We start from the raw sequence: 24,419 nt of genomic DNA on the forward strand, positions 1-24,419 counted from the left end.
ACTCTGAAAAGGGAGGGGAAATTATTTTTGTAGTGCTAACAAGGCCAATGCAATCAAGGTGGCCCATTTCCAACCGTTGACAAGAAGTTGTGAATATCAGCAGAGGGAAAATTACTTTTTGTATATTTAATAATAAGCTCTTCAATCTAGCAGACACAGGTATAATATGCTCCAATGCCTGGATGTTTTAGCTAGACAAATTCAGACTGGAAATAAGGCATAAATCTTTAACATTAACCATGGGAACAATTTCCCAAAGGTTGTAGTAGAGTCTCCGTCACTGGCAATCTTTAAACCAAGATTGTATTTTTTTTTAAAGCTATGCTATAGGAATTATTGTCCTATTTCATACTGATGTCGTGGAAAAAGTCACCAACGCATTGATTTTAGTTCACAGACTCAAGCCTGAGGCCAGTTTATTGCAATACATACCAACGCGTTGGGGGTTGCAGTTGGAAACTACACCCCTGAGCAGAGCTCGCAGGCTCCTTTTTATTCTTACAAACCGCAAACATATTACAAGTTACATGTCATTTACGAAAAATAAAGAGTTAGGGTGCTCCCTTTCCCGGCACCTTTCTTATTATTTTCCGAGAATTGGGTGCATATTAGGTGGAGGGCTTTTGGTGGTTTCCGATTCTGGTCAGGACTTGGCATTCATTCGGGGTATATTCTCGGCAGGGTGCATAGTACCTTCCGGGGTGTTACGGTCAGGGGTTGACAGGACGCTCAAAGAAGGTATCTAATTGGCTAGTTTTGCATTTAGCTGGAATTAGAGGGTGCTCACAGGAGAAGTTTGCATTTAGCTAGAAATTCGGGGGGAGGGGTGTTACAGAGCACCCAAAGGAGAAGCTGCATTTAGTTAGTTTGCATTCAGCTAAAGTTACCTATTGCTTCACACAAGCGGTTATTCTATTTCATCAGCCATGAACATATTTCATTAGTGCTGCTGCTGTGGCTTTTTATTATTTCCCTCCTTGCCCCACCCCCACCCCCACCCCCTCGGTCATGACCCTTGACCGAGTTTGGCAGGAGGCTGTGTCACTTAGCCTAGTTCAGGCTTGTGACCTGCAGGGCGGGCCTATATGACGAGTCTTCGCCGATGTTCTGATCGGTGCAAGGGAGGCCAGCCAGGCCTATTCCCCCACACTGGGCAAGTCACTTAAACCAAACTTTTCCCAGGTGGTCACTGATTGTGTGTTCCTCATTTTCTAGGTGCCCAGTGTGAGATCCTGGGGTCTGATTTGCAGAAGGGCTAAAATCTATAAGAGCTGTGCTTTGAACATATGAACTGCTATATAATGCTAAGAGTCTCAAATTGGGCTGCCAAAATTAATGGACAATTCTGACTATTCTCTTTGTGCCTCAGTTCCCAGTATCTAAAATGGGGCTAATATCACCCCACAACCTCACATGGGTGTCATAAAGATAAATTGATTAAAGTCTGTGAAGCACTCAGGTACTGTAGTGAAGAACACCATAGAAAAGCCCCTGAAGAAATTAATAATTTTGAATTCAGAACAGTGTTTGAGTAGTGAGCAGTAAATAAGCCCTGGGGCCACACACTGAACAACACAGAGAAAACAAAACATTAACTGAGCACTGTCCGTCCTGTGTACTGAAAGAGGCAAGGGTCCTGTGGAAAAAATAATATGTAATTAAATAATTATGCATATGCGCTAGGAGGCTGAACTAAGGCTGCACAGGCAGCCTTAATTCTAGCATTTCCTCACTTTCAGGTGCTTGACTTTACAACTTTAACAATGTTCTTTTAAAATAGTTTTCTGTGTGTAATAGTAGACAGAGACACAGGGGTAGTGGGGTTGAAATGAGGGGACAGAACTATGCACATTTGGAGTAGTTGGAGACAGTGCTTAATTTGTAATGAAAAGTGCCAGGGCTCAAGCAATGTTTATACTTTCATAACTGACACAGCAACCTCACAGTTGCTGGGGATATGAACTGTCAAGCTTAGAGGTGCCGGAGTTCAACCCTAGCAAGCCCTGGATCAAATTAAGAACTGTTTGAGAGCAGCTTTGCCACATGCAGGCAAACGTACCAGACAATGCAAGAGGTTGTAGGGATCAGACAGCTGGGGGTGATGGCTAAAGGGTTGAGACAGATTATGGATCACAGATTGGGGTGACAGAACTGCTTTTCCCATTCCTGGAAGAGCTCATTTTCTTGTGTGCTTGGCTCTCTTCTAGTAACCCGACTGCTCCCTTCTAGCAACACTGCAAGCTCCATGGAGAAGGGGAAAGGCAACAAGGCAGATGCTCAGCGTTACAGCCCGGTATGTGCAGGCCTCCATGTGCTTCCATCCTCACCAACACCCAGATGATGATGGGGCAGGGAGGAGATGGGCTTAGTGCAGGGGGCTTTGTATGCTCAGGGTGCATGGGGACAATGCTTCAGGGAAGGTTAAAGAACTGCCATTTCCTTGTTCTACAGGCCTCCATTTTGTGTTGTGTGTGATGTCATCGCTGGAGGGGTGTCACGGTGCATGCTGGGTAATGTACAGGTAACTGACACACTAAGAGCCTTCATGCCCCTGGATTCATAGATTCTAGGACGGGAAGGGACCTCGAGAGGTCATCGAGTCCAGTCCCCTGCCCACATGGATGGAGGGTTGGAGACAGGTGGCTGAACTGTGAAGGATGAGAAGGGGCCTTTTCCCCATCCCCACCCCTCCACGAGGCAGAGTCACAGTGAAGCAACATCCTAGTGGTTCCCACCCCTTCCATGGCCAACTCCCTGTGCCCCTACACATCTAGCTGAGCCCCCTTTTCTGGGAACTTCTTTGCACCCCACTCAACAACATAACCTTCCCCAACCACCTCTCCCTGCCTCATCGGACTCTGGCCCCTTCTTAGCGCTGTCCCCTTCCCCCCCCAAATGCTCTTTAAGTTTCCCACTTTGCTCAGACATGCTCCGTGGTTCCCAGGGTTTTATTTTGCTGAACCATCTCTTGCTCACCGGCTAGTTTTGTGTCTGTCTCCATGTCTGTCCATTGGTGGAATGTGCTTCTCTGTGGCAGTGTTACAGCTTATTCAGATAGGCATAATGTGACTATGAGCTACTAGACAAAGTTATAATGGGGTGAGTGGTGGCAGGGCTAGAGGGAGCACTCTGAGCAGCAGGGTCTCTAGGGGTTCTGAGATGCAGTGGGAGCAGTTTCTCTGGTTTTGTTAATGTCTTGGTGAGTGAGTTATCCAGGTGACAAACTTCCTCTCTCTGACTTGACAGCGAAGTAGCACAGTGCCCCATGGGTGATGTGGATGTCAGACTGTGACACACTCCCCCCAGGGACTGCAGACTTAGCAATAGAACCATGGGGAAGATGGGGAAGCAGAGGAAACACCCATAAGGAAGGAAGTACAGTGCATTTAGAGCAAATACCTGATTTTCAGTTTGCTGGCCCTTCTGAAAAGTCAGAAAAAATATTGTTTCGTGTTCAACAAACCATTTCATCTGGCTTTTGAGTTTTTTTAATGTTTGTCAATTTTTAAAAATAAAGTTGAAGTATACGTCAGCACAAAGTCATTTAGAATTGAAATATCTAAATATTTTATTTTGAAAATGTCTAAACGAAACATTACTTAGACGAAGATCTTTAGGGCAGGGATCAGCTCTGGGTGGAGGGAGGTGGTCAGGTTGAGGAGTAGACAGAGCAAGTGAGGCCAGATGGTCCCTTCAGAAGAGTGGTAGCTGTAAGATTTGGGTGAGGGGAACTTGCTTTTACTATGTGTTTGATTGTCTCTCTCTCAGGACTTGCTGCTGAAGTGAAGGGCCTGGCTACTCCTTACCTTAGAGATTCAGAGGAGAAAAGCTGGATTCCCAAGACTGCTGGCCCTTCTGCTTCCTCCAGTGATGGTTGTGTCAAAAGCAACCAGAAAACCAACCACAAAACCAAATGTGGCATTAATTCATTCAAGTATATCATTCCAGCTCAGCCATCTCTAGGGCCAGGAACAAGCTATTCCACTAGGGGATTTCCATACAATCCAGTGGAGGAGAGAGAGTGAAAAGGGAGCACTTCCAGTTTGTTTTTATTCCTGGTATAAAACTTTCCCCATTGAGTCCAGTGCAGAAGGGTTCAGATAGCCTGTTCATGGTCTTCTCTTCTTGGGAAGGCAGCACTTAAGAGTCCATTCTTGAGGAGGCAGAGAAATCCAGTTCACGATTTCTGCCCTATGAATTGACATGGAATTTGCCATTGACCTCCAAGGGCATTACTGTAACCCTGTCATTAAAGAGAGGCCCAGGCCCTGAACCCATTGAGGGCTATGCCTGTCTCCTCAGAATGTGTGTACATGAAGGTCTCTCCTTCCCCCATCTTTCATCACACTGCAAACTTAGTGTAGGAAACACTGTCCCGTTAGGAGTCATTCTTTTTACGGTAACTGATGAGTTCCGCAGCCTTGTCCTTGAGGATTTCATTTTCCCTCTGTATCGTCTCCCTTTTCTCTCTCTGCACCCTGCAGTAGAAGGATGTGTAAATGTGAATCTCTGACCCTCGCTCCATGCTTGTGGTGTCTGTGTGGCATCTTGGCTTGCAATAAAAGGAGATTATGACCAACCGACCCTGGGCGCTGTGAGGCTGTTGCGCTCATCTTCACTCTACAGTCCTCTAGAAATACTCATGATGCTAGGCCAGTGTTTATTTTGTCGTCATTGGGGGGGGGGGGGGAGGGGGGAGAGGTGAGAAAGGAGGAGAGAACGAGAGCTTGCTCCACCCACGGAAGGTGACTTCTCACAGTGCTAGTCCCCAATTCCAAAGCAACAGTCTTTCCCCAACCCTGGTATGTGTCCCATCCCCCAGATTGCCCAGGAGATCGAAAAATCAGTCACCCAGGCAGTTCTGGCCCCAGACAAGTCACACTCATGCCAGGGAGAGCTGTCTCCTAGCCCAAACATGTTCAGCCAAGGAGGTGGTGACTCCTAGAGTTGAGATATTTAACATATCTCCCTAACCAAGCTGCTAGGAGTTCTCTCTGCCAGCCAAGACACTAGCACAGCTCTTACTTCAGCACAAGCACAGCCTCACCTATCAAGGCTTCTTCCAGCTTAGCCCCAACTGGGGGTGACTGTATTATCTGGGAAAGTAATAGAAATAATGTCAGTCTTCAGTCCCTGCTTTTCTCTCCCCCTCACACACACAGGTACAACATGGGACAATAGGCTAGCTTTGTGTTTGTTTATACCAGCTACTGGGGTACTGTTCAGGCAGAATTCCAAGTTAAATGGCCCAAGGGTCTGAGACAGACAAGTCACTGTGCCGCTTGAGATATCGGTCTGTTCTGATATATTGCTGTATTTGTTTCTTATTTTGTGAGGCACCTACGTATTTTGTGCATTGTACGGGCACCTAACTCGGGGCTGAGAATTCCACTAGGCTGCAGGGATCTAGCTCAAATGTCATTTTTCAGAGTAGAATAAATTGCACTGGGGGGGGGGGGGGGGGAGATAATCAGCCAGTGTGTCCCCACAATGCAAAATGTCCAGGCTAACAATCAGATTAAATTTATTCCAAGTGCAGGATTCAGATAATATGAGAGAGAGAATTACATTATACGACAACCAAAGAGGCATTCAAAGTGCAGGGCAATGCAGGGATAATGAGGGGACTGGCAATATGGGCTGAGCTGCAAGGCACTGACACAGACAGGACTCAGACCCTGCTCTGAGCTCTCAGCCTGAAAACAATTTCCTGTAGCCAGGGCAGGAGTTTTTGCATATATAAAAAACTTACAGCTGTAGTTCCCTTAGCAGTTCCCACTGATCACCAAATACTGCCCACTTTGGGTAGACGGAGACAAAAAACCTGACAAGCATTTACACTTCACAGGGTGAAACAAATTCAGTCATTCTCAGTAGCGCGCTTCCAGACTGCAGACCACAAGTGAGACAAGATTTCAATCACCCTTATCAGCCAGCCAGAGCTCTGCCATTGCCCATGACCCTGTATTAACATTTCACTCACCAAAGTGTCACCACGTCCCCATCCTGCCTGGAAAAAAATCTATCTGTATTGTGAAAAAAGTGAAAAAATCAGTCTCAGTCTATCACGGGGACTGGAGTAGAACTGGAGTCCTGACAGAGGATTCCAGGGGAACATCACTGCTCTCCTCCCATCCCCTCTGGGACCCTAGATGCCACTTCTCAGGCATGGACGTTACTGCTTCATTCACATTTTAGTCACTTATTTTCTTCTTGTTTCATAGTGCAGCTGAATTTCTCACATCCTGGGTTTTGAAGCTGCAGGAACTGGTCCCAGCCATTTCTCTCCTGTAAGAAAAGCTAACAAATTAAATCCTGATACTGGGGGTGGGTTGCAGGGTAAGGCTGCCCTTCCCCCTCATGGAATGGGTAATTGTGCTGAAATGGGAATATAATTAATGGGACACAGAGCTTTTCACATCTAGACTACTGGACTCTGCTAGCTGAGATGTACTGCCCAGCACCAAAGATTAGCTTGAATTTTAAAATCTGCTCACAGATCTGGGGGTTAAGGATGAGCTATGGAGCCTGTAATCAAGCCTGGCATTCCTTAGCCAGTTTCCTCACAGGGCTAGGTCGAAAAGGGATCATGAACTCATTTCCCATGACTGACACGCCACTCCCCAAACACTGCCAAATCTGAGGTTGAAATTCAGTTTCCTTTTTTCTGGCTCATCAAACAGTGGGTAATGCTGTTTTTAACAGTCACCACAACCTATGCCAGTTCTCTTAATTAAAATCAAAGTTATTTTAGAACAAAAATTTTAAAAGAAATCACAAAACTATAAGCTAAGCAGAATACACATCCAGCTGGACTGTCTGCTATGGAAATGTAACTAGAACCCCTCTCAGCTTAGTTATAGTAGGATTATGAAGTCCTGGTAGTAGTAGGTCTCCATTGTAATCCTGAATTTGTTCTCTTTCTCCTTGCTAAAATCCATAAACAAGTTTTAGGCTGATTTCCCTTTACTAGGATAGGTCTAGGATTGAGGTATATTTTTCTGTCAGATTTGAAATGAGTTGGACAGCTATTACACCCAATAAATACAGGGTCGCACCTGAGCTCAATTTTTTTCCCACTTCATACCAAAAAATAAACTTTGCTTGACTTAGTTAGTTGCAATTTACTGTCCAGCACCTACAATTAGTTTTCAAAATTCCGCATTAATCAGCTACAGTCGTGTAAGAATGGCACCTCTGAGATTCCGACAGTCTTAAAACAGGACATCAGGTGACTGGGAAGGCTTCTATTTATTTATTTTTAATAAAAGGCTGGATCTTTAGCTGGGGATTTACCCCATAGTGTGTAGCTGCACCATTTACAGCAGCTGAGCATCTGGTTGTCAGTCTCCAGACATTCTGCCAGCAGAGAGAGAGCTCAACATGTAACCTCATCACCGGGGAGGGGGCTGGCATGGGGGAAAGGAGCATTTGCCACCGAAGTGGAGTTAATCAGACAAGCATGCCTTCTTTTACAGTGGTAACTAAGGAGGATGTTACACAACTTCTACTAATGTGAAACGTAAAATCAGCTGATCTGGATGATTTGCAACCAAGAGTTTTATAAGAGCTTATCAAGGCGCTCTTTGGTCCACTGACATTAATTTTTAAGAACCCTAGGAAAACTAGAAAGGGACAGAAATGGAAGAAAGCCACTATCAAACCAATACTTAAAAAGGGTAAATAGGATGACCTGGATAATTAAGGGCTAGTCAGCCTAACAAAGCCCAGGCAAAAATAATGGAGCATCCTGTCAAACAAATTTTATATAATTCTTTGAAATGATTTCAAGTCTGGTAGATAAAGGTAACTCTGTGGAGATGCAAGACATTTGAATTAATACCACCTGATATTCTGATTCAAACATGAGTGCTATTCAAAATCAATATGGCTCAATGGGTTAAAAGCTGGGTAACTGACAGGTTTCAACATGTAGTTACTAACAGACTTAAGTACTTGGGGTGCCTTCACTGGGCTCCTTCAGGGATCAGTTCTTGGTCTAATACGATTTAATATTTTGATCAATGATCTGGAAGAAAGTGTAAAATAATTGGTAACGTGCAGATGATACAAAGATATAGCTCTCCCTTCCCCTGGCCCAAGAGGGAAGGAGTTTCTGAGTCTTTGAATATGTCTACACTGCAATTAGACATTCACGGCTGACCTATGCCACCTGACTAGGGCTCAGGTTAAGCACAGTTTAATTGTGGTGCAGACATTTGGGCTTGGGCTTAGGCTACAGCCCAAGGTCTGGGATCTCCCCCTTTGCAGGTTCCTAGTCCGAGCCCGAATGTCTACACTGTAATTAAACAGTCCCTTAGCCTGAGCCAGCTGGCACATGCCAGCCACAGGTTTTTAACTGTAGATGTAGACATACCCCCAGAGTGTTAATTTGTTTGTCACATTACACATCCCATTAGAGCAGATGGATAATTACCAGGGAGAAAAAATAGAAGAAAACGTTACTAGAAACACTCACCTATAACATTGCCCAGTAGCTCTAAACGATCAGAGCCAAAGAAGAGGTGAGCTTCACCATTAACATGGGCCACAACTGCTGGCATTCCAAATGCCTAATGCCCCCAGAGAGACAAAACAGGGAGAGTCACAAAGAGACGAATAAGCACAAGACCAGTTCTAAGAGAAACTTTTACAAAGAACAACTGTATCACTTTTCTTTCTCCCTCGCACTCTCACTTTCTTTTTCCCTTTCCCTTTTCTTCTTTCTCTATCTCAAATCTGGGTCCCATGCACCAAGCCTGGATTCTGCAGAACTCTTATGACCCTGTCATCCTATGGGACTGAGCGAAAAGGAATCAGAATCGAACCAGGGCTTCATGCATGGTAGTGGAGAGCAGTGACCCCAGGCACTAGCTCTGGTCTCTGGCACACTGGTCCTCTGACACCTCCCTTGGAATGTGCCAGGAATCAGACCTGGCTATCCCAAAAGATAGTTTCCTGTACTAATACTTAGGGTATTGAGCTGGCTTGCAAGATGTGTTTAAAATACAAAAAAGTCTGAGAGCAATGGGATCCTTGTGTATACTGATCTACCCTTTCATCCTGCCTTGACCCACAATATCACTGCTGGGAAAGGAACACACAGCTCTAACCCCACGTGGCAATGGGAGCATCTCACCCCATATTTCAGTGCCTCCTCTGTTGTCTCCTTCAGACGATTCTTCACCTCAGGGGTCGAGGTCATTGCCAGTAGCTTCTGGGCCAGTGCTGAGGGTAGCCCAGCCTCCTCAGCAGCCTGAGGAGACAGACAGACAGAAAATAAGAACAGCCACTGTTATCATGATAGTTACATAATAATTACATGCAGCTTCATTGCTTGAAGGTCTGTTGTCAAACGATAACAAAATACTCCTCCTAGGACATTTCTCTGGCAGGACAGTCTGGCCTTCTTTCTCCCATTGCCTGGTTATATCACCTATTCTGAGTGACTTCTGAATATGAAGCTGAAGGGATATCACCTCCCAGGCTCAAAATATGCAGCTCTTGTTAGGTGGGCTTTCAATTAGCTAGCAAAAGGGGGAAAGGGAGTTTATGCTTAGTTCAAGTTAACTCTTTCAACATATGAACTAAGACAGATGAAGTGCTGTAGTGGAATAGAAGATGAAGAGTATTAATGTATTAAAGTGTCTAAACAGTATTGGAAGGAGTCTGCCAAACACAGCAATAGAGGAACAAGGAGTGACACTGCATGACAGAGACCAAACTCAGTAAGCCTAACTGGAAGTTGGTGGGTGATCTTCAGAACTGGAATGTTGGTACAGAAGGGCAGCGCGTGTTCTACTTTATTGGAGATAAAAAGAGGCTCTTCATCCCTTGTTGAACTTCTCAACCTTCAAATCTGCCACTGTGTGATGCCAACAATCAAAATGTGAGACATAGGGCCCAAATGTGGGACACACGTATCTTACTGTGTCACACCATAATGTACAGATTATAAAGATCTTTACTATAAAATCTCGCTGTGTCAATGAAAGAACCCCATTTTAAAAAAAAGAAAAGAACAAATTCTCACATGTAACCAAAAAGTCCATAAAATGGACCATCAGCAGGGTTGAACCTGGACATTCAGGTCTTGTCTATACAAATAAGCTGCACCAGTTGAATGTAAATTGGTTTGTAAACCAAATGTAGTAAAACTGGTGCAACTCCCCGATCTGGGGACACTTATTTCATTCTGAGAATCGCTTAAACCTGTTCCCAATCAATTAATGCTAAACCAAAAATAAGTGTCTAGACAGGGGTTTGCTCCAATTTAGCTACTTTATTTTAAATTCACACCTTATATTTAACTGGTGCAACTTTCTCACATAGTTAAAGCCTCAGTTCAACAGCACATAGCTTTACCGCTTGAGCTACAGGAGTAACTGCTAACTACTATGTGGTCCAGCCACTGAGGGTACGTCTACACTACCCGCTGGATTGGCAGGTAGCGATTGATCCATCGGGGATTGATTTATTGCGTGTAGTGTAGACACGATAAATCGATCCCTGATCGCTCTCCCGTCAATTGCTGAACTCCAGCAGTGCGAGAGGTGGAAGCAAAGTCAACGGGGGAGCCGCGGCCATTGATCCAGCACCACGAGGACACGAAGTAAGTAATTTTAATTCGATCTAAGATATGTCGACTTCAGCTACACTATTCGCATAGCTGAAGTTGCATATCTTAGATCGACACCCCCCCCCTCCCCCAATGTAGACCAGGCCTAAGAGGGACCTTGACACATCTTTTCCCAGTGGATTCACATTTGCTAGGAAGTAGACTATTGGAGAGCTGAGGTTCTGAGTTCTGGCTCTGGTCTAAGAGGGGAGGAGGGTCAGAGGGATTACAGACAGGACAAGCCAAAGAACATATACCTAGAATATTTATTCTGAAAGGTAGTGTGACTGCGTGGCTAAGGGCTGGTCTGCATTGCCAAGTTTTTGACCAAAAGGCAGCTTTTGGCGATGAAACAACAGAGGTGTACATACTGCAAAGCCACTTTTTGAGACAAAACTCAGTTGCAGCACTTCAATAAAACCACCTAGGCTGGGTCTACACTACCCGCCTGAATCGGCGGGTAGAAATCGATCTCTCGGGGATCGAATTATCACGTCTCGTCGGGACGCGACAATCGATCCCCGAATCGACGGTCTTACTCCACCAGCGGAGGTGGGAGTAAGCGCCGTCGACGGGGAGCTGCGGAGGTCGATTTTGCCGCCGTCCTCACAGCGGGGTAAGTTGGCTCCGATAGGTCGAATTCAGCTACGCTATTCGCGTAGCTGAATTTGCGTATCTTAAATCGACCCTCCCCCCCCCGTAGTGAAGACCTGCCCTTAGATGAGAGTGATGAGGCTTTTTGCGCAAAGGTTTTATTGCCGAAGTGCCAGTGTAAACACTTTGCTTGCTTTTATCCCTGTAATTGGCCTCCGGAGGTGTCCCACAATGCCTGAAGTAACTGCTCTGCTCATTGTTTAGAACTCAGTAGCCCTGCAGGCATGCACCCCTCCCCTTTCAAAGCTCCATTCTGACAACCAGCACGCTGTGCTGCTCTGCTCCAGGGAAACAAAGAGCAAATCATTAACATGGAATGCTCCTGCTGTCTCCCACACTAAACACAGAGGCAGGCAGGCACGGTTGGGTGTGTCTCTGTGTGTCGCAGAGCGGGAGGCGGGGCTGATGTTGGGTTTCGCCCTCCCCCAGGACTGGTTGCTTCTGGCGGCTGTCTGAATTTATGAGACAGCATGCGGATACACTCACTCTGCCCCAACACACACTGTCTCCCCCCCCACACACACACACACACACCTCCCTACCCTCCACACTTCAGTTGAAAAGTGACTGGCAACCTATTAGGATGCCTATGGAATAATGGGCTTAAGAAACCTGCATCATGTGACACTGTACCTGCACCATGAGGCACTGCAAACCCTTCCCAAAGCACCCAGCCATTTGCACAGTGGGATAGCTACCCACGGTGCACTGCTCTCGTCTTTGCAAGAGCTGCTAGTTTGGATGTGCTCCGGCGACACAAGGAGCACAGTGTGGACATGCAACAGCGGTTTAATGAAAGCGCTTAAATAAAAGTGGCATAACTTTTGGTGAAAAAACTTGGCAGTGTAGACATAGCCTGACTTTCATTGATATGGATTCTCATGCTAACACTGCCTAAAATAATCTTGTGCAACCTCTCTGCTTTGTGATATACTGATGAAAAGTGCTATATAAAATTAGTAGTAGTAGTAATAATAGTATTTGTAAAATTAAGGTGGGGGCTAATACTTGGCTACCATCTAGGGCTAGAATATGAGATCCTAGTTTGGGATCAAATTGGAACTGTGGCCTTGATTTGGCCTCAAACACAAACCCCAAAACTAATCGTGGTTCAAATCTGAACACTGCCTTCTGCCTATCTCTGCATTATAGCCAGAGATCTAACAAGGAGAAGAGGCAGGATGCAGACAGTGGAACTGAGGAAAAGAAGAATGGACACTATTCCAAAGCAACTTCAAAGAAAGGCACACCACCACTGTCCCCTCCACAGTCTGCCTTCAGAATCAAATTTTAACTCAAGTTAAAAACCTTTTATAGAAGCAAACCCATCCCCTTCCCTGAGCTCACTCTTGAACATTGCTCCTGGCTTTATTACTGTTAATTAAAATATAATTAATAGTGTATCCACTGCCTATTCTGGGGCATCCTGCTAGGGAAGGCACCGTGACCTAAATATCCACCATAAGCCTGGCAATAAAATGCACCAAAGTTACTTGGGAAATTACCCCCACATTTCCACAGACTTGGGGGATTGAGTCACTGACATGGGAGTCATATTTTCCCTAAGGGAATTTCCTGATAACTCCAAATGATCCCTTAAAAAATCCACAGCCAGTGAAAATTATTTAAGTTGCCTCCATAGACGGTAACCCTAAGACCCACATCCAATAAATCACAGCAAATGAATATAGAAGCAGTAGTAACAGGGAGAAACTTACTGCCAATATACTCTCTGGTTGGGTGATATCTTCATCCTGGTGAGAGGAGGAGGAGGAAATCAAATGATTAAATGTTTATGAACAAGATGCTGAATCTACAAAGAGAATTTCTCACAGTGACCCTGTCTTCCTGCAGGGATCCCATTGGAGAATTTCCCACAGGAAAGAGGAAAAGATCCCATTCACCCAAACTGGAACTGGATTATGTGGATTCTGGAATTAACTATTGGTGCAGCTGCCACACACTGAAAGGAACAGAAGAAGCTGAAATTGACTTGGACTGTAGTGCTTTCCTTGGATTGGACCCTGAACCACAGATTTCAATCCTCCTACTACATGTTTGACTGAGGGCAGAGGAGGGGCAGGAAGATGGGGAAAGGAGCTGGACGGGGGATATGCATAAGTACTCACCCGGAACCAGATGCGCATCCAGAGCTCTCTGGACACAGGCTCCAGGAACTGTGGCTGTGTCATATCCACGGCTGTGATAAAGCGCATGGCAGAAAGGCTGCCTGGGTTTGGTGTGAAAGACAGAAAGACACATTGAGGAGGTATAGGAACAGCATCAATCAATGAAGTCTGCACTAATGTCACACCAGGACAGGGCTTTTAGTCTGCCACTGCTCTGGGAATATCCCCAGGGTGTAGAGGTCATTAATGAAACTCTTGCCAATGTTCATAAGAAGACTACTTCTGTATGGGATTTCCTTGGGACTGTCCCAGGGAGTTAGCTACTTAAGCCTGCAGCAGGGTCTAAACAGGGAGAGGGTTCTCTAGGAAAGGGACTTAGTTGGGATTCACCTATGGGAATGGCTTGCTGAACAGTCTGCACTGGTCTCAGATGGAGAGTGGACTCTAAGTTTGTTATGGCCAAAAACATCCTGGGCCAAACTTTCAAGAGTTGCTTCTAGTTCTGGGGCCTCCAACATTGGAAGCCCAACTAGAGACAAGTAGGACCTGATATTCAGAGGTGCTCAACACCCTCAATTCCACTGATTTTAACCAGAATTGTGGGTGCTCAGCTTCTCTGCACATTTGGCACTAGCTCACTAATAACTTGAAATCTGCCATGTGCAGTTCATACAAGTGCTAAGAAGTAGCAGTATTAATATCTTGAACACTAGTTATATTCGTGGATGTCCATGAACCAGTCCTTGGGGTCTTAACCCTATTAGTGCAGGTCAAACTATTCATTGCCAGTAATACTTGTTTTGAATTCAGACCCATTTCTGTTGAGTGACTCATTCAAGAACCCATCCTGATTCCCACTGATCTATTCACTATTTCTAAATAATCAATAAACTTGATGAAGAATGTTCAGCCTATGGAGGGTTGTTGTGAACTGTTCACTTCAGTCAATTGCAATTTGTTTCTGTTATGTGTGGTTGGTCACCTAAGTCACATGGAATTGGTTCTGCACTCTGCTTTGATGGAAACTTTTTTAAAGCAGCAGTATAATAAATAGCCAGGGTGGATAAAAATCAATGACTTTTATGGGGGGGGGGGGGGGGGAAATTGGATTTTTTATTTAAATCAGATTTTCCTCAAAAAGCATTTTATCTAAATATAGTTTTATTTAAGAATATCTTTGAGCTATATTGTCTCATCATGGAATAGGGATTATAAATTCTATAGTATGCGACAATATATTCATGTAATGTTTAAGAAAAGGTATGTAAATGAGTTCCAATAGTTCATGGATTAGGGACCCAATTTTATGAGGTTCCAGGGGCTTCTGTATAGATTATTTAGGTTAATCTGTCTATTTACCCAATGGGATTCAGTGCTCAGTCTAGAAGATACCATCAGAGATGCTTCCTTTTGCAGTTCTCAAACTGTGGATTTGTGTTTCCAGAGATAACATGCTTGTTAACAGCAAAAATGTTTTTAAATAATATATAGAGATGAGAAATAACAGCCCTCAACCCTACTGTCTCTCCGCAAATTTGTGTACACAGAGTCATTCCCTTACTTCTCTCTAAAAGTACAAAGTTTCAAAAAGTTCAATGGATAGAAGATTGTTGGGGGCGGAATAGATCTGGACAAGGAGAATATGTTTAGAGATAAATGTGAGAAGGGAGGGACAGGCAGTAGAAACAAAAGTGAAACTGTTTGAGCAGCATATTCCAGAGGTCTTGAGGTCTTTCTGAGTGTAGCTTTCATTGATTTGAAATCTACCATACCGTTCTCTCACTAGAAGGGAAAATCTATAATGGCAGCAGGCTGTAAGAGAGAGCCAATTTGGGAATATTTTAATGAAGTTCCTCTATCTGTGGGTAAGACAGGTATGTGTGCAAAATGCAAACAGTGCAACAAATAAATGCAAGGCCTAGTTGCTTAAATGAAACAACATCATGAGAAGTATTCCTTCTCAGGAGGAAGCTGCGTTGAAGAGGATGAAAGGAACATGTCGGAACATGCAGGATCTTCAGGTTGGTAAACTTTTTTATTTCAGACTTCTTTCTTAAGAACAGCCTGCCTTCCTTCTGGACTATTCTTGAATTTCCACGTTTGAACAAAAAAATATACTTGTTACTCTATGGTACTATCATTTTAGATGCAGTTGTGGAAAAAAAAAAAAGCTGAAATAGGCAGATCTTCCTTTTACAATTTCACCTTTAAAGTAGTACTGAGTGTCAGTGAATGCAATGAGTAATACTAGATGAGCAGTATGGTAATAATTAAGTAACTGCATTGACTTATTTTGTTAAGGAGAATCCATCCTCAACATACAGGATTCTGAAGACTATTCACCTTCAAGATCACCATCATTTTCTATAGTTTCAGAGTTATCTGCCAATGATAGTGTTTCAATCACATCATGTATATCACATAGCCACAATATATCACCTGTAGCAAAAAGAAAAAAAAATCCATCATCCAGAAACAACCATAGATAAGTTTGTGATAAGAACCAGCAGATTACAAAAAGTAGTAATTGATGAAAAAATTGCCCAGTTTGTTTACAAATTCTTCTTTCCGTATGATTGAGAACCCACACTTCATTAACATGGTTCAGTCACTAAGACCAGGATACAGTCCACCCAACAGAGCAGATGTCGCAGGCAAATTGCTGGATGAAGTGTATGAAAGAAATTGAGCAGTGCGCAAAAGGTCTAGAGGGTAAAATTGTTAACCTGAGTCTTGATGGATGGAGCAATGTCCACAATGATCCTGTTGTACATGCTTGTTTGACAACAGAAGAAGGGAATGTCTTCCTTACAGAAACAATTGATACATCAGGAAATGCACACACAGCAGAATACTTACAAGAAGTAGCAGTAAAAGCTATAAGAAACAGCAGGGAGGGAGCGGGGGGGGGGGACGTCTAGTACGCAGCTTGGTCACAGACAATGCTGCAAATGTATCCAAGATGATAAGAGATTATTTAGAAGAGAGTCCAAAGCTAATAACATACAGTTGCAGTGCTCATTTGATGCACCTCCTAGCCAAAGACTTCAGTGTTCCAGAAATGAAGGCTAATGTTGTTGAAATTGCAAAACACTTCCATAACAACCACTTTGCAGCAGCTGCTCTGAAAAAAAAGTGGGAGAGTTAGCTTGGTTCCTCCCACAAGATGTGGGCTGGAACTCAGTAGTAGACTGTTTTGAGCACTATATCAAGAACTGGCCTAATTTGATGACAGTTTGTGAACAAAATTGTGAAAAAATAGATGGCACTGTCACAGCCAAAGTTCAACACTGGGCTTAAGAGAAATGAACACATGCTGAGTACCCTGAAGCCTATTTCGGCAGCCTTGAACAAAATGCAGGGAAATAGCTGTTTTATTGCTGACGCTGTTGAAATTTAGAAGGAACTGAGTGAGATCTTAAAAAGAGAAATATGCAATGATCGAGTTAAATTACAAGCATTAAAAAAAAAAAAAAAAAAAAATCTGGGACAAGCACTATTTCCAGCTCATTTTCTTGCAAATATTCTCAATACTCAGTCCCAGGGTCAAACCTTAAACTGCTGAAGAGGAGTTGGCTATGACATGGACATCCAGCAATCATCCCTCCATAATGCCAACTATAATAAAACTGCAGAGCAAGGGTGAACCATTCAAGAAATATATGTTTTATAATGATGTTTTAAAGAAAGTCACACTGGTGAACTGGTGGAAGTCACTTAAACACTTGGATTCTGAGACTGTTGAAGGGATAATCTCATTTTTAACAGCAGTAGCTGCTTCTGCCAGTGTAGAAAGAATATTTTCTTCCTTTGGACCAATTCATTCCAAATTGAGAAAACGTTCTGGACCTGAAAAAGCAGGAAAGCTTGTTTTTCTTTTCCAGATTATGAACAAACAGGAAAATGAAGGTGAAGACAACCAAGTTAGCTTCAGAAGCCAATATTTTAAGTTTCTCATGTTGACCTGGCTGACAGTCTAATTTTTGTGTGTTTTTTTTTTTTAATATTTCATTTAACTAGTTTAGTTAAAAACAATTTTAACAAAAACAAACCTGATATTAAAAAACTTGAATGTTCAACTAAATTCAAAAATTCATATGCTTGTTTTGTCAAAATATTATGTGTTTGCTGTTGAAGAACAAAAAAAATCCAGAAGACATAATGTTGTTTTAGTTAAATAAAACAATGTAAATGTCTGGTGATGTTCTCCTCCTAGTACAGCATGGCAAGAAAATCCTCCAAATATTAACGAATAACCTGTTGAATTGGAGATAGTTCACCTCCCAATGACTTCATAAATATCTGCTTCATTTACCAAAGGTAAATGAAATAACCAAATAATCATTCATTTTCTGATATAGCTGTAAAACTAATCTGAAAATTTTTCAAATCACTTTAAAATGTATAGTGTGTACCTTTTAAAAATGAAACCTACATCAATCTCTGAGTTGTGAAGAATATGTATCAAGGTTATAACAACCAACAAGAATGCACTTTTATGTAAAAATTAATGATTAAATCAAGTCTTCCTGACTAGTGATTTAAATCAAATCCACCCTGTAAATAACGAAGAACATACTTTCCTGTATTAATTTTTGATTGAATAACTTGTTTGTGTGAATATTTGAGATTTTCAGCATTTGTGAACATTGTCATGAATTTCTGGCAGTCGTCTGAACAGTCACAAATAACATGACCCTGTGAATAGGACTGATCTGAACCCAATGTTTTTATTTGCAAAACTATTTGCTATTTTTAAACACAATCTGTGCCTCGTAATTCAGTGATGAAAAATATTACAGTGCCAGAGCTTGTGGGCTTGCCTCCTACCTCCTTGCCTCCTACTCTGAGCTGTTCCCCCTCCCAGCTCTGCCAAAGCACCTCAGTCACGATCTGCAGAAACTCCTATGCTATTCCACTCTCAGCCCTTTCCTGAGTAGGAATTTCCACTCATGTGAAGCTATGCACGGACTTCATACAAATCACAAATGGAGGAAGAAGCAGAGAACATCTAATCTCATTTTCCCCCCCTTCAATGTCATGTAAGATTTGGACCCAGATCTCCTTAAGGTGAAAGGTCAACTCACTGACCAAGCAGCCTCCTCTACTTACCTTTTCTGATAACACTCCCAAAGAAATCCTTGGGGATCTGCATTGGGACGTGGTAATATTTTGCCATCCTCTTTATATCCTTCATCATGTATTCCCCACGTTTTGGCACCATTGCTGGGGGCTGGTTACCTTACAGAAAAGGTGAAATTACAAGATGAAGATTCTAGTTATAATGTAGGCCTGGTCTACACACAAATTTAAACTAGTCTAACTAAAAGTGTAATTTTATATTGATTTAGTAAAACAGTTGCAACTTTGTGTGAGGACACTATTATATCAGTTTAAACCTGGCTTACTTCAGTTTTACTTGCATCAGTAAATTTGCAGGTGCTAAACTGACATAACCAGTTTTAAACCAATAAGAATGTCCACAAAGGGGTTTGCACCAGCTAAATCAGTTTTTAAAGATAAATAAACTTTTGGGTACAGATAAAGTGCTGTTCCTCACCCTCCTTAATAAAGTGCTTTATGATGATCATTATTCCTATTTTAAAAGTGAGAAACTGAGGCACAGCAAGATGAAGTGCTTTGCAATTTCAGTCAAATCAAGTCTCCAAAAGAGCCAGAACAGAACTCATGACAGAGCTCTCCTACTAGCATAATTAAACCACCCCTAACGACCGGCAGTAGCTATGTCCGTGGGAGAGCCACTCCCGCCAACATAGCACTGTCCACACCAGTGCTGTTGTCGGTGAAACTTGTCAGGCGGGGGGGTGTTTTTTTCCTGACCAACAAAAGTGCTAGTGTAGACAAAGCCTTAGATCTCTGAGTAGAATGGCAGGGCTTCAGGAATGCCTGGCTAATGACAGCAGGGAGTCTCAGTGGTCTGTGATATTCCCCATAGCATCCATTTTGGGGTCTGTGGTGAGCTCCCTCACAGCAGTGCCCTGCCAGAGCCCGAGTGCAAGCCACACTCATAGCCCCACACTGCAGCGGGTTCCAGATGTTCTCTGTTGGGGGTTAGGAGCAGTGGAACACCTACCAGTCTCCTTCATTATGCCTCCAAGGAAAGCAGGACGAAAACGTAACTCAATGCTCCAGTGTTGCCGGTACCGGCAAAGCACCTGCAATGGGACAAATAATAATGGATAAACAACGCCTAAGACCCGCAATGAGGACCAGGGGCCCAGTGCCTGACAGAACCAGGATCTAGGCACTAAAATACATCTATCAGATAAAGCCTGATCTGTCTGAGACCATTAGAAATCAACCCTGGGATCAGCAGGGCAGCTCAGGTCTTCATGTCTACACTACCACTTTTGTCAGTATAACTTATGTCACACAGGGTTGTGAAAAAAACAACCACCATCACCCCTGAGCACCATAAGTTACACTGACAGAACTGCCAGTGTGGACAAGCGCTATGCTGGCGGGAGAGCCGACATTGCTACTGCTGCTCTTGGAAGTGATTTTATTATGGTGACAGGAGAGCTCTCTCCCGCCAGCATAGAGCAGCTACACAACTGAACTTACTGTAGTGCAGTTGCATTGGTACAGCTTTGCCGCTGTAAGCTTGCTAATGTAGGCGTGGTCTAACTGTGAGTTACAAATTTGTCTCTCCCTCATAGACACATGTAATGCAATGATAACATCATACAGAGAGTTTGAAATAGTAGCTTCAAAAGGTGTGAATTGCCATTGCATCTTAAATATGAAGCTTGCTCCCACCTCTAGGGGGGATGGGGCACGGAAATAAGGGTGGAGCCATGGCATAAGGGTAGAACCACGAAGGACCACTTGTGAAGTCTATCTGCAGCCTCAGATTGATATTAAAACCAAGGCAAAATTAAGGCATTTTCATGGTAGCAACATACATGCCACCCAAAGCACACGAATAAAAAAAAAATCCTGAGATCTTTGGAAACACCACCATTGGTCTTGAGAAATTCCTGAAAAAACAGAGGTTAGTCAGGTATGATGTAAATGTGTGTATCCCTAAAGTCACCCTTGTAAGTCTTGTACAAATAGAGTGGGTTGAAATTTTCCATTTGAAATGTTGACAAAAAAGGCCATTTTAAAAAAATGAAAGTTACTGCAATTTTTTTTTTTGTTGCAATTTTCAATTTTTGACAAAAGTGAGAATTTTTTGGCTTTGTTGTTAACATGAGTTTCCTTGCCCCTTTCTCCTCTCTTTTCCTCCCACTTTCATTGGCCAAAATGGAAACAGGAAATAGTTGAGAGAAATGGGGGAAAACACAAACTAAAAACAGGTTTCAGAGTAGCAGCCGTGTTAATCTGTATCCGCAAAAAGAACAGGAGTACTTGTGGCACCTTAGAGACTAACAAATTTATTAGAGCAGACTGCTGAGCTGGAATTAATATGCAAACTAGATACAATCAACTCAGGATTGAATAAGGACTGGGAATGGCTGAGCCATTACAAACATTGAATCTATCTCCCCTTGTAAGTATTCTCACACTTCTTATCAAACTGTTTGTACTGGGCTAGCTTGATTATCACTTCAAAAAAAATTTCTCTCTTACTTCATTGGCCTCTCAGAGTTGGTAAGACAACTCCCACCTGTTCATGCTCTCTGTATGTGTGTATATATATCTCCTCAATATATGTTCCACTCTATATGCATCTGAAGAAGTGGGCAGTAGCCCACAAAAGCTTATGCTCTAATAAATTTGTTAGTCTCTAAGGTGCCACAAGTACTCCTGTTCTTTTTACAAACTAAAAAGTGTACAACATTTTCAACCAACCAAAAACAACAAAGACAACCCACTCCCCAAACCTGGTTCCTCTTCAAAATGTGTGGAATGAAAATTGTTTCAAATTAAAAAAAATATTAGCATGTTCCAGCTAGCTTTAGGCATAAGGTCCAAGCTCCTCATGTTCCTGAAACGATATTGATTTCATTGGGATTCCATGGGGCAGAATTTAGTCCAAAGGCAATGTGTAATTAAGATTAAGATCAGGCTCATAACCTATGCTCCAGTAATAACTGTAGAACAGTGGAGGGGATAGCTCAGTGGTTTGAGCATTGGCCTGCTACACCCAGGGTTGTGAGTTCAATCCTTGAGGGGGCCATTTAGGGATCTGGGACAAAAATCTATCTGGGGATTAGCCCTGCTTTGAGCAGGGAGTTGGACTAGATGACCTCCTGAGGTCCCTTCCAAGCCTGATGTTCTATGAATCTTCTTTAAGTCATGACTAACTTTCTTCACTGAATAGTCAGCACCCTTCACTGGCTTTTATCCAATTGTACTAACTTCAGTTGTTCCAGGCAAGGCACAACACAGTCAGTATGAGAACACAAACATACCTCTATAAAAGAAAACAATAGATGTAATCCTGTATGAAACAAACTAAGCGAGAGCTGGCCAACAGAGGCCCTTTAAATGACCAGCTGCAAGTACACACAGGTAGGAGCTGTGACCTTCCAAACTATTCTTACTATAAACACTTCTGGCTGAAGAGGAGCGCGGGGACAGGGGAGAAATGATCTCCCATTTCTACAGCCTGCTGCCAGCCAGGGAAAAATTCAGCAATGACATGGAGGGGAAGCACCTGACATAAGGCAGGTCCTGGGGGCTCGGAGACTCAGGAAACACCGGGGATTCCCTAGGACTTCCACAGGCCTAAAGTCTATTCCTCCCAGCCCCTACTGCCCACATCCCTCTCCCTGCATTTCTCTCTGTCTGTGCCTCTCCCCCCACACCTCGAATCCAAGCCAGGAATACGGAGACACCACGTCATAGAAGATTTCCACCAGTTTCTTGCTGCCGCCGAAGCCTCCCACTGCTGCTGCCATTGCCCAGCTCCCCCGGGGCGCCGCTCGGCCCGACGGGCGCGGGTGGATTCACTGCAATCACTCCGGTGAAACGACACAAACAACCCCTGCTCCCAGTTCCCTACTTTGGGTGTACTGAGCATGCTTACCCGAACTGAGCATGCCCAGTAACCTTCGCTGTTGCCTCTGCCCTTACTTCTACTTACCATTTGCTGCCTCCTCTTTGGAGGGGTTTAAAAGGCTTAAGGGGGGCAAATCGCAGCGGGGGGCTGTCAGGGTCTGAGCAGGGGGCAGAAATTTACTGGCCGGGGGGGGATCAAGCTACTGCAGGTAGCGGCAGAAGAGGGGCTGAAGGGGAAAAATTGGGGGTGGGGAGGTAGGAGCCGGGGTTAAGCCTGGGGGGGGGAGGGGGGAGACGATGCCAGACTCCGTACGGGGACAAAACCCCTGTTTAGGGAGGGGAAGAGAGGGGAACAGTGACTCCGTGGGATGAGCCACCCACTGTACTCGCTAATCTAGGGGTGTAGGGGGTGCAGAGGCTGTTTTCGTTCTGCTCACAGGACGCTGCATGTCAGCCCCAGAGCAGAGGGCAGGTTCCTGGGACTGGGGTCTTAAAGGCACAGGCCTCCAATTCCTAGCCTGTCAAAGTTTAGACACCACAGCTGTCCTGTTTCGCTACCTTGGGTGTACTGAGCATGCTCACTCGAACTGAGCATGCCCAGTAACCTTCATTGTAGCCACTGCCCTCTCTCTGCCCTTACTTCTACTTACGATTTGCTGCCTCCTCTTTGGGGGGGTTTAAAAGGATTAAGGGGGTCAAATCGCAGCGGGGGGCTGTCAGGGTCTGAGCAGGGGGCAGAACTTTACTGGCCTGGGGGGTTCAAGCTACTGTAGCTAGCGGCAAAAGAGGGGCTGAAGGGCAAAAATCGGTGGTGGGGGGTGAGAGCCGGGGTTAAGCCGGCGGGGGGAGACACTACCAGACCCCGTGCAGGTACAAAACCCCCGTTTAGGGAGGGGGGGGAACAGTGACTCCGTGGGATGAGCCACCCACTGTGCTCGCTAATCTAGGGGTGGGAGGGGGGCAGAGGTGGTTTTTGTTGTTCTCACAGGGACGCTGCATGTCAGCCTCGGAGCAGGGGGCGGGTTCAGGCCTCCAATTCCTAGCCTGTCAAAGCTTAATCACCGCAGCTCCTCTCTATCCTATATAAGTGTTGCAGGGCCAGGGCCAGGGCCGCCCAGACGGGGGGGCCAAGTGGGGCAATTTTCCGTAGGGGCCCCCACGAATATGTCAGAGGCTGCCCCCGCCTCCATCTTCCCCCGGTGTCTCAGCGTGCCGCGTCCGGGAGCGGCCCTGGCACACTGCAGCGCGGTGGCTCCAACGCTGTCCGGGGCCGCTCCTGGTCGCAGCACGCTGAGGCTCCAGGAGAGGGGGTAAGCGCCTTGGTAAGGGGTGGGGCACCCCCCCCAACCATCACCATCACCCAGCAACAGCCCATTATGTAATTGCAAATGTATACATACCATTAAAGCATTTAATGTTTTTAAATAATGTATTTAGTGTATTTTCAAATTATTACAAATTAATTTTTTGAATGTATGTCACTGGTTATTTTCTACATTTCCAAAAACATGTTACTATAGTATTGCAACTTTTTTTATGGAAGGGGGCCCCAAAATTGCTTTGCCCCAGGCCCCCTGAATCCTCTGGGCGGCCCTGTACACGGCTACGTTACTGATCCAGCCAGGAGACTGAATGCGGTGAAATATTGTACAGACACTCCCTCCCTCCAACTCTGCCTCTCACATTTTGAATATGTAAAAGTGTCTTCTATCAGTTTAAAGAACAGGAGTACTTGTGGCACCTTAGAGACTAACAAATTTATTAGAGTATAAGCTTTCGTGGACTACAGCCCACTTCTTCGGATGCATATAGAATGGAACATATATTGAGGAGATATATATACACACATACAGAGAGCATAAACAGGTGGGAGTTGTCTTACCAACTCTGAGAGGCCAATTAAGTAAGAGAAAAAAAACTTTTGAAGTGATAATCAAGATAGCCCAGTACAGACAGTTTGATAATAAGTGTGAGAATACTTACAAGGGGAGATAGATTCAATGTTTGTAATGGCTCAGCCATTCCCAGTCCTTATTCGATCCTGAGTT

At 44.2% G+C, this 24,419-nt stretch overlaps 2 protein-coding genes across 31 annotated transcripts in view; one reads left to right on the plus strand and one right to left on the minus strand.

The window, feature by feature from the left end:
- The window catches only part of LOC101946995 (rap1 GTPase-activating protein 1-like), a 74,282-nt gene extending 69,699 nt beyond the window's left edge, over nt 1-4,583 (plus strand). For 17 of the 28 annotated variants that reach the window (XM_065585135.1, XM_065585087.1, XM_042855044.2 and 14 more), the window contains 3 exons: nt 2,208-2,293; nt 2,452-2,521; nt 3,769-4,583. In XM_065585135.1, the coding sequence (XP_065441207.1) occupies nt 2,208-2,293; nt 2,452-2,475 (110 nt within the window). In that variant the 3' untranslated portion in view covers nt 2,476-2,521; nt 3,769-4,583. The remainder of the gene's footprint in view (nt 1-2,207; nt 2,294-2,451; nt 2,522-3,768) is intronic. The other 11 variants (XM_065585158.1, XM_065585091.1, XM_065585124.1 and 8 more) reach the window with 1 other exon arrangement.
- A 924-nt stretch (nt 4,584-5,507) lies between these two features.
- GSTK1 (glutathione S-transferase kappa 1) lies at nt 5,508-22,941 on the minus strand. 3 transcript variants are annotated; one of them, XR_006175575.2, is made up of 9 exons: nt 22,179-22,417; nt 19,496-19,577; nt 18,514-18,642; nt 13,402-13,502; nt 12,991-13,026; nt 9,140-9,256; nt 8,480-8,573; nt 7,945-8,029; nt 5,508-6,288 (listed from the first exon to the last, which is right to left on the minus strand). XR_006175575.2 is itself a non-coding variant. In XM_024112517.3 (8 exons), exons 1-8 carry the CDS (start codon nt 22,457-22,459, stop codon nt 6,239-6,241), a joined length of 612 nt encoding a protein of 203 aa, XP_023968285.1. In that variant the 5' UTR covers nt 22,460-22,941; the 3' UTR covers nt 5,508-6,238. The 3 variants fall into 3 exon arrangements, 2 of the variants coding, with proteins under 2 accessions (XP_023968285.1, XP_005312096.1); XM_024112517.3 differs by lacking the exons at nt 7,945-8,029; nt 22,179-22,417 and adding an exon at nt 22,457-22,941; XM_005312039.5 differs by lacking the exon at nt 7,945-8,029 and having other exon boundaries at nt 22,179-22,855.
- Between the last annotated feature and the right edge of the window lie 1,478 nt (nt 22,942-24,419).

This window comes from Chrysemys picta, chromosome 1 (genome assembly GCF_011386835.1).
Source record: "Chrysemys picta bellii isolate R12L10 chromosome 1, ASM1138683v2, whole genome shotgun sequence".
Classification (NCBI taxonomy): domain Eukaryota; kingdom Metazoa; phylum Chordata; order Testudines; family Emydidae; genus Chrysemys; species Chrysemys picta.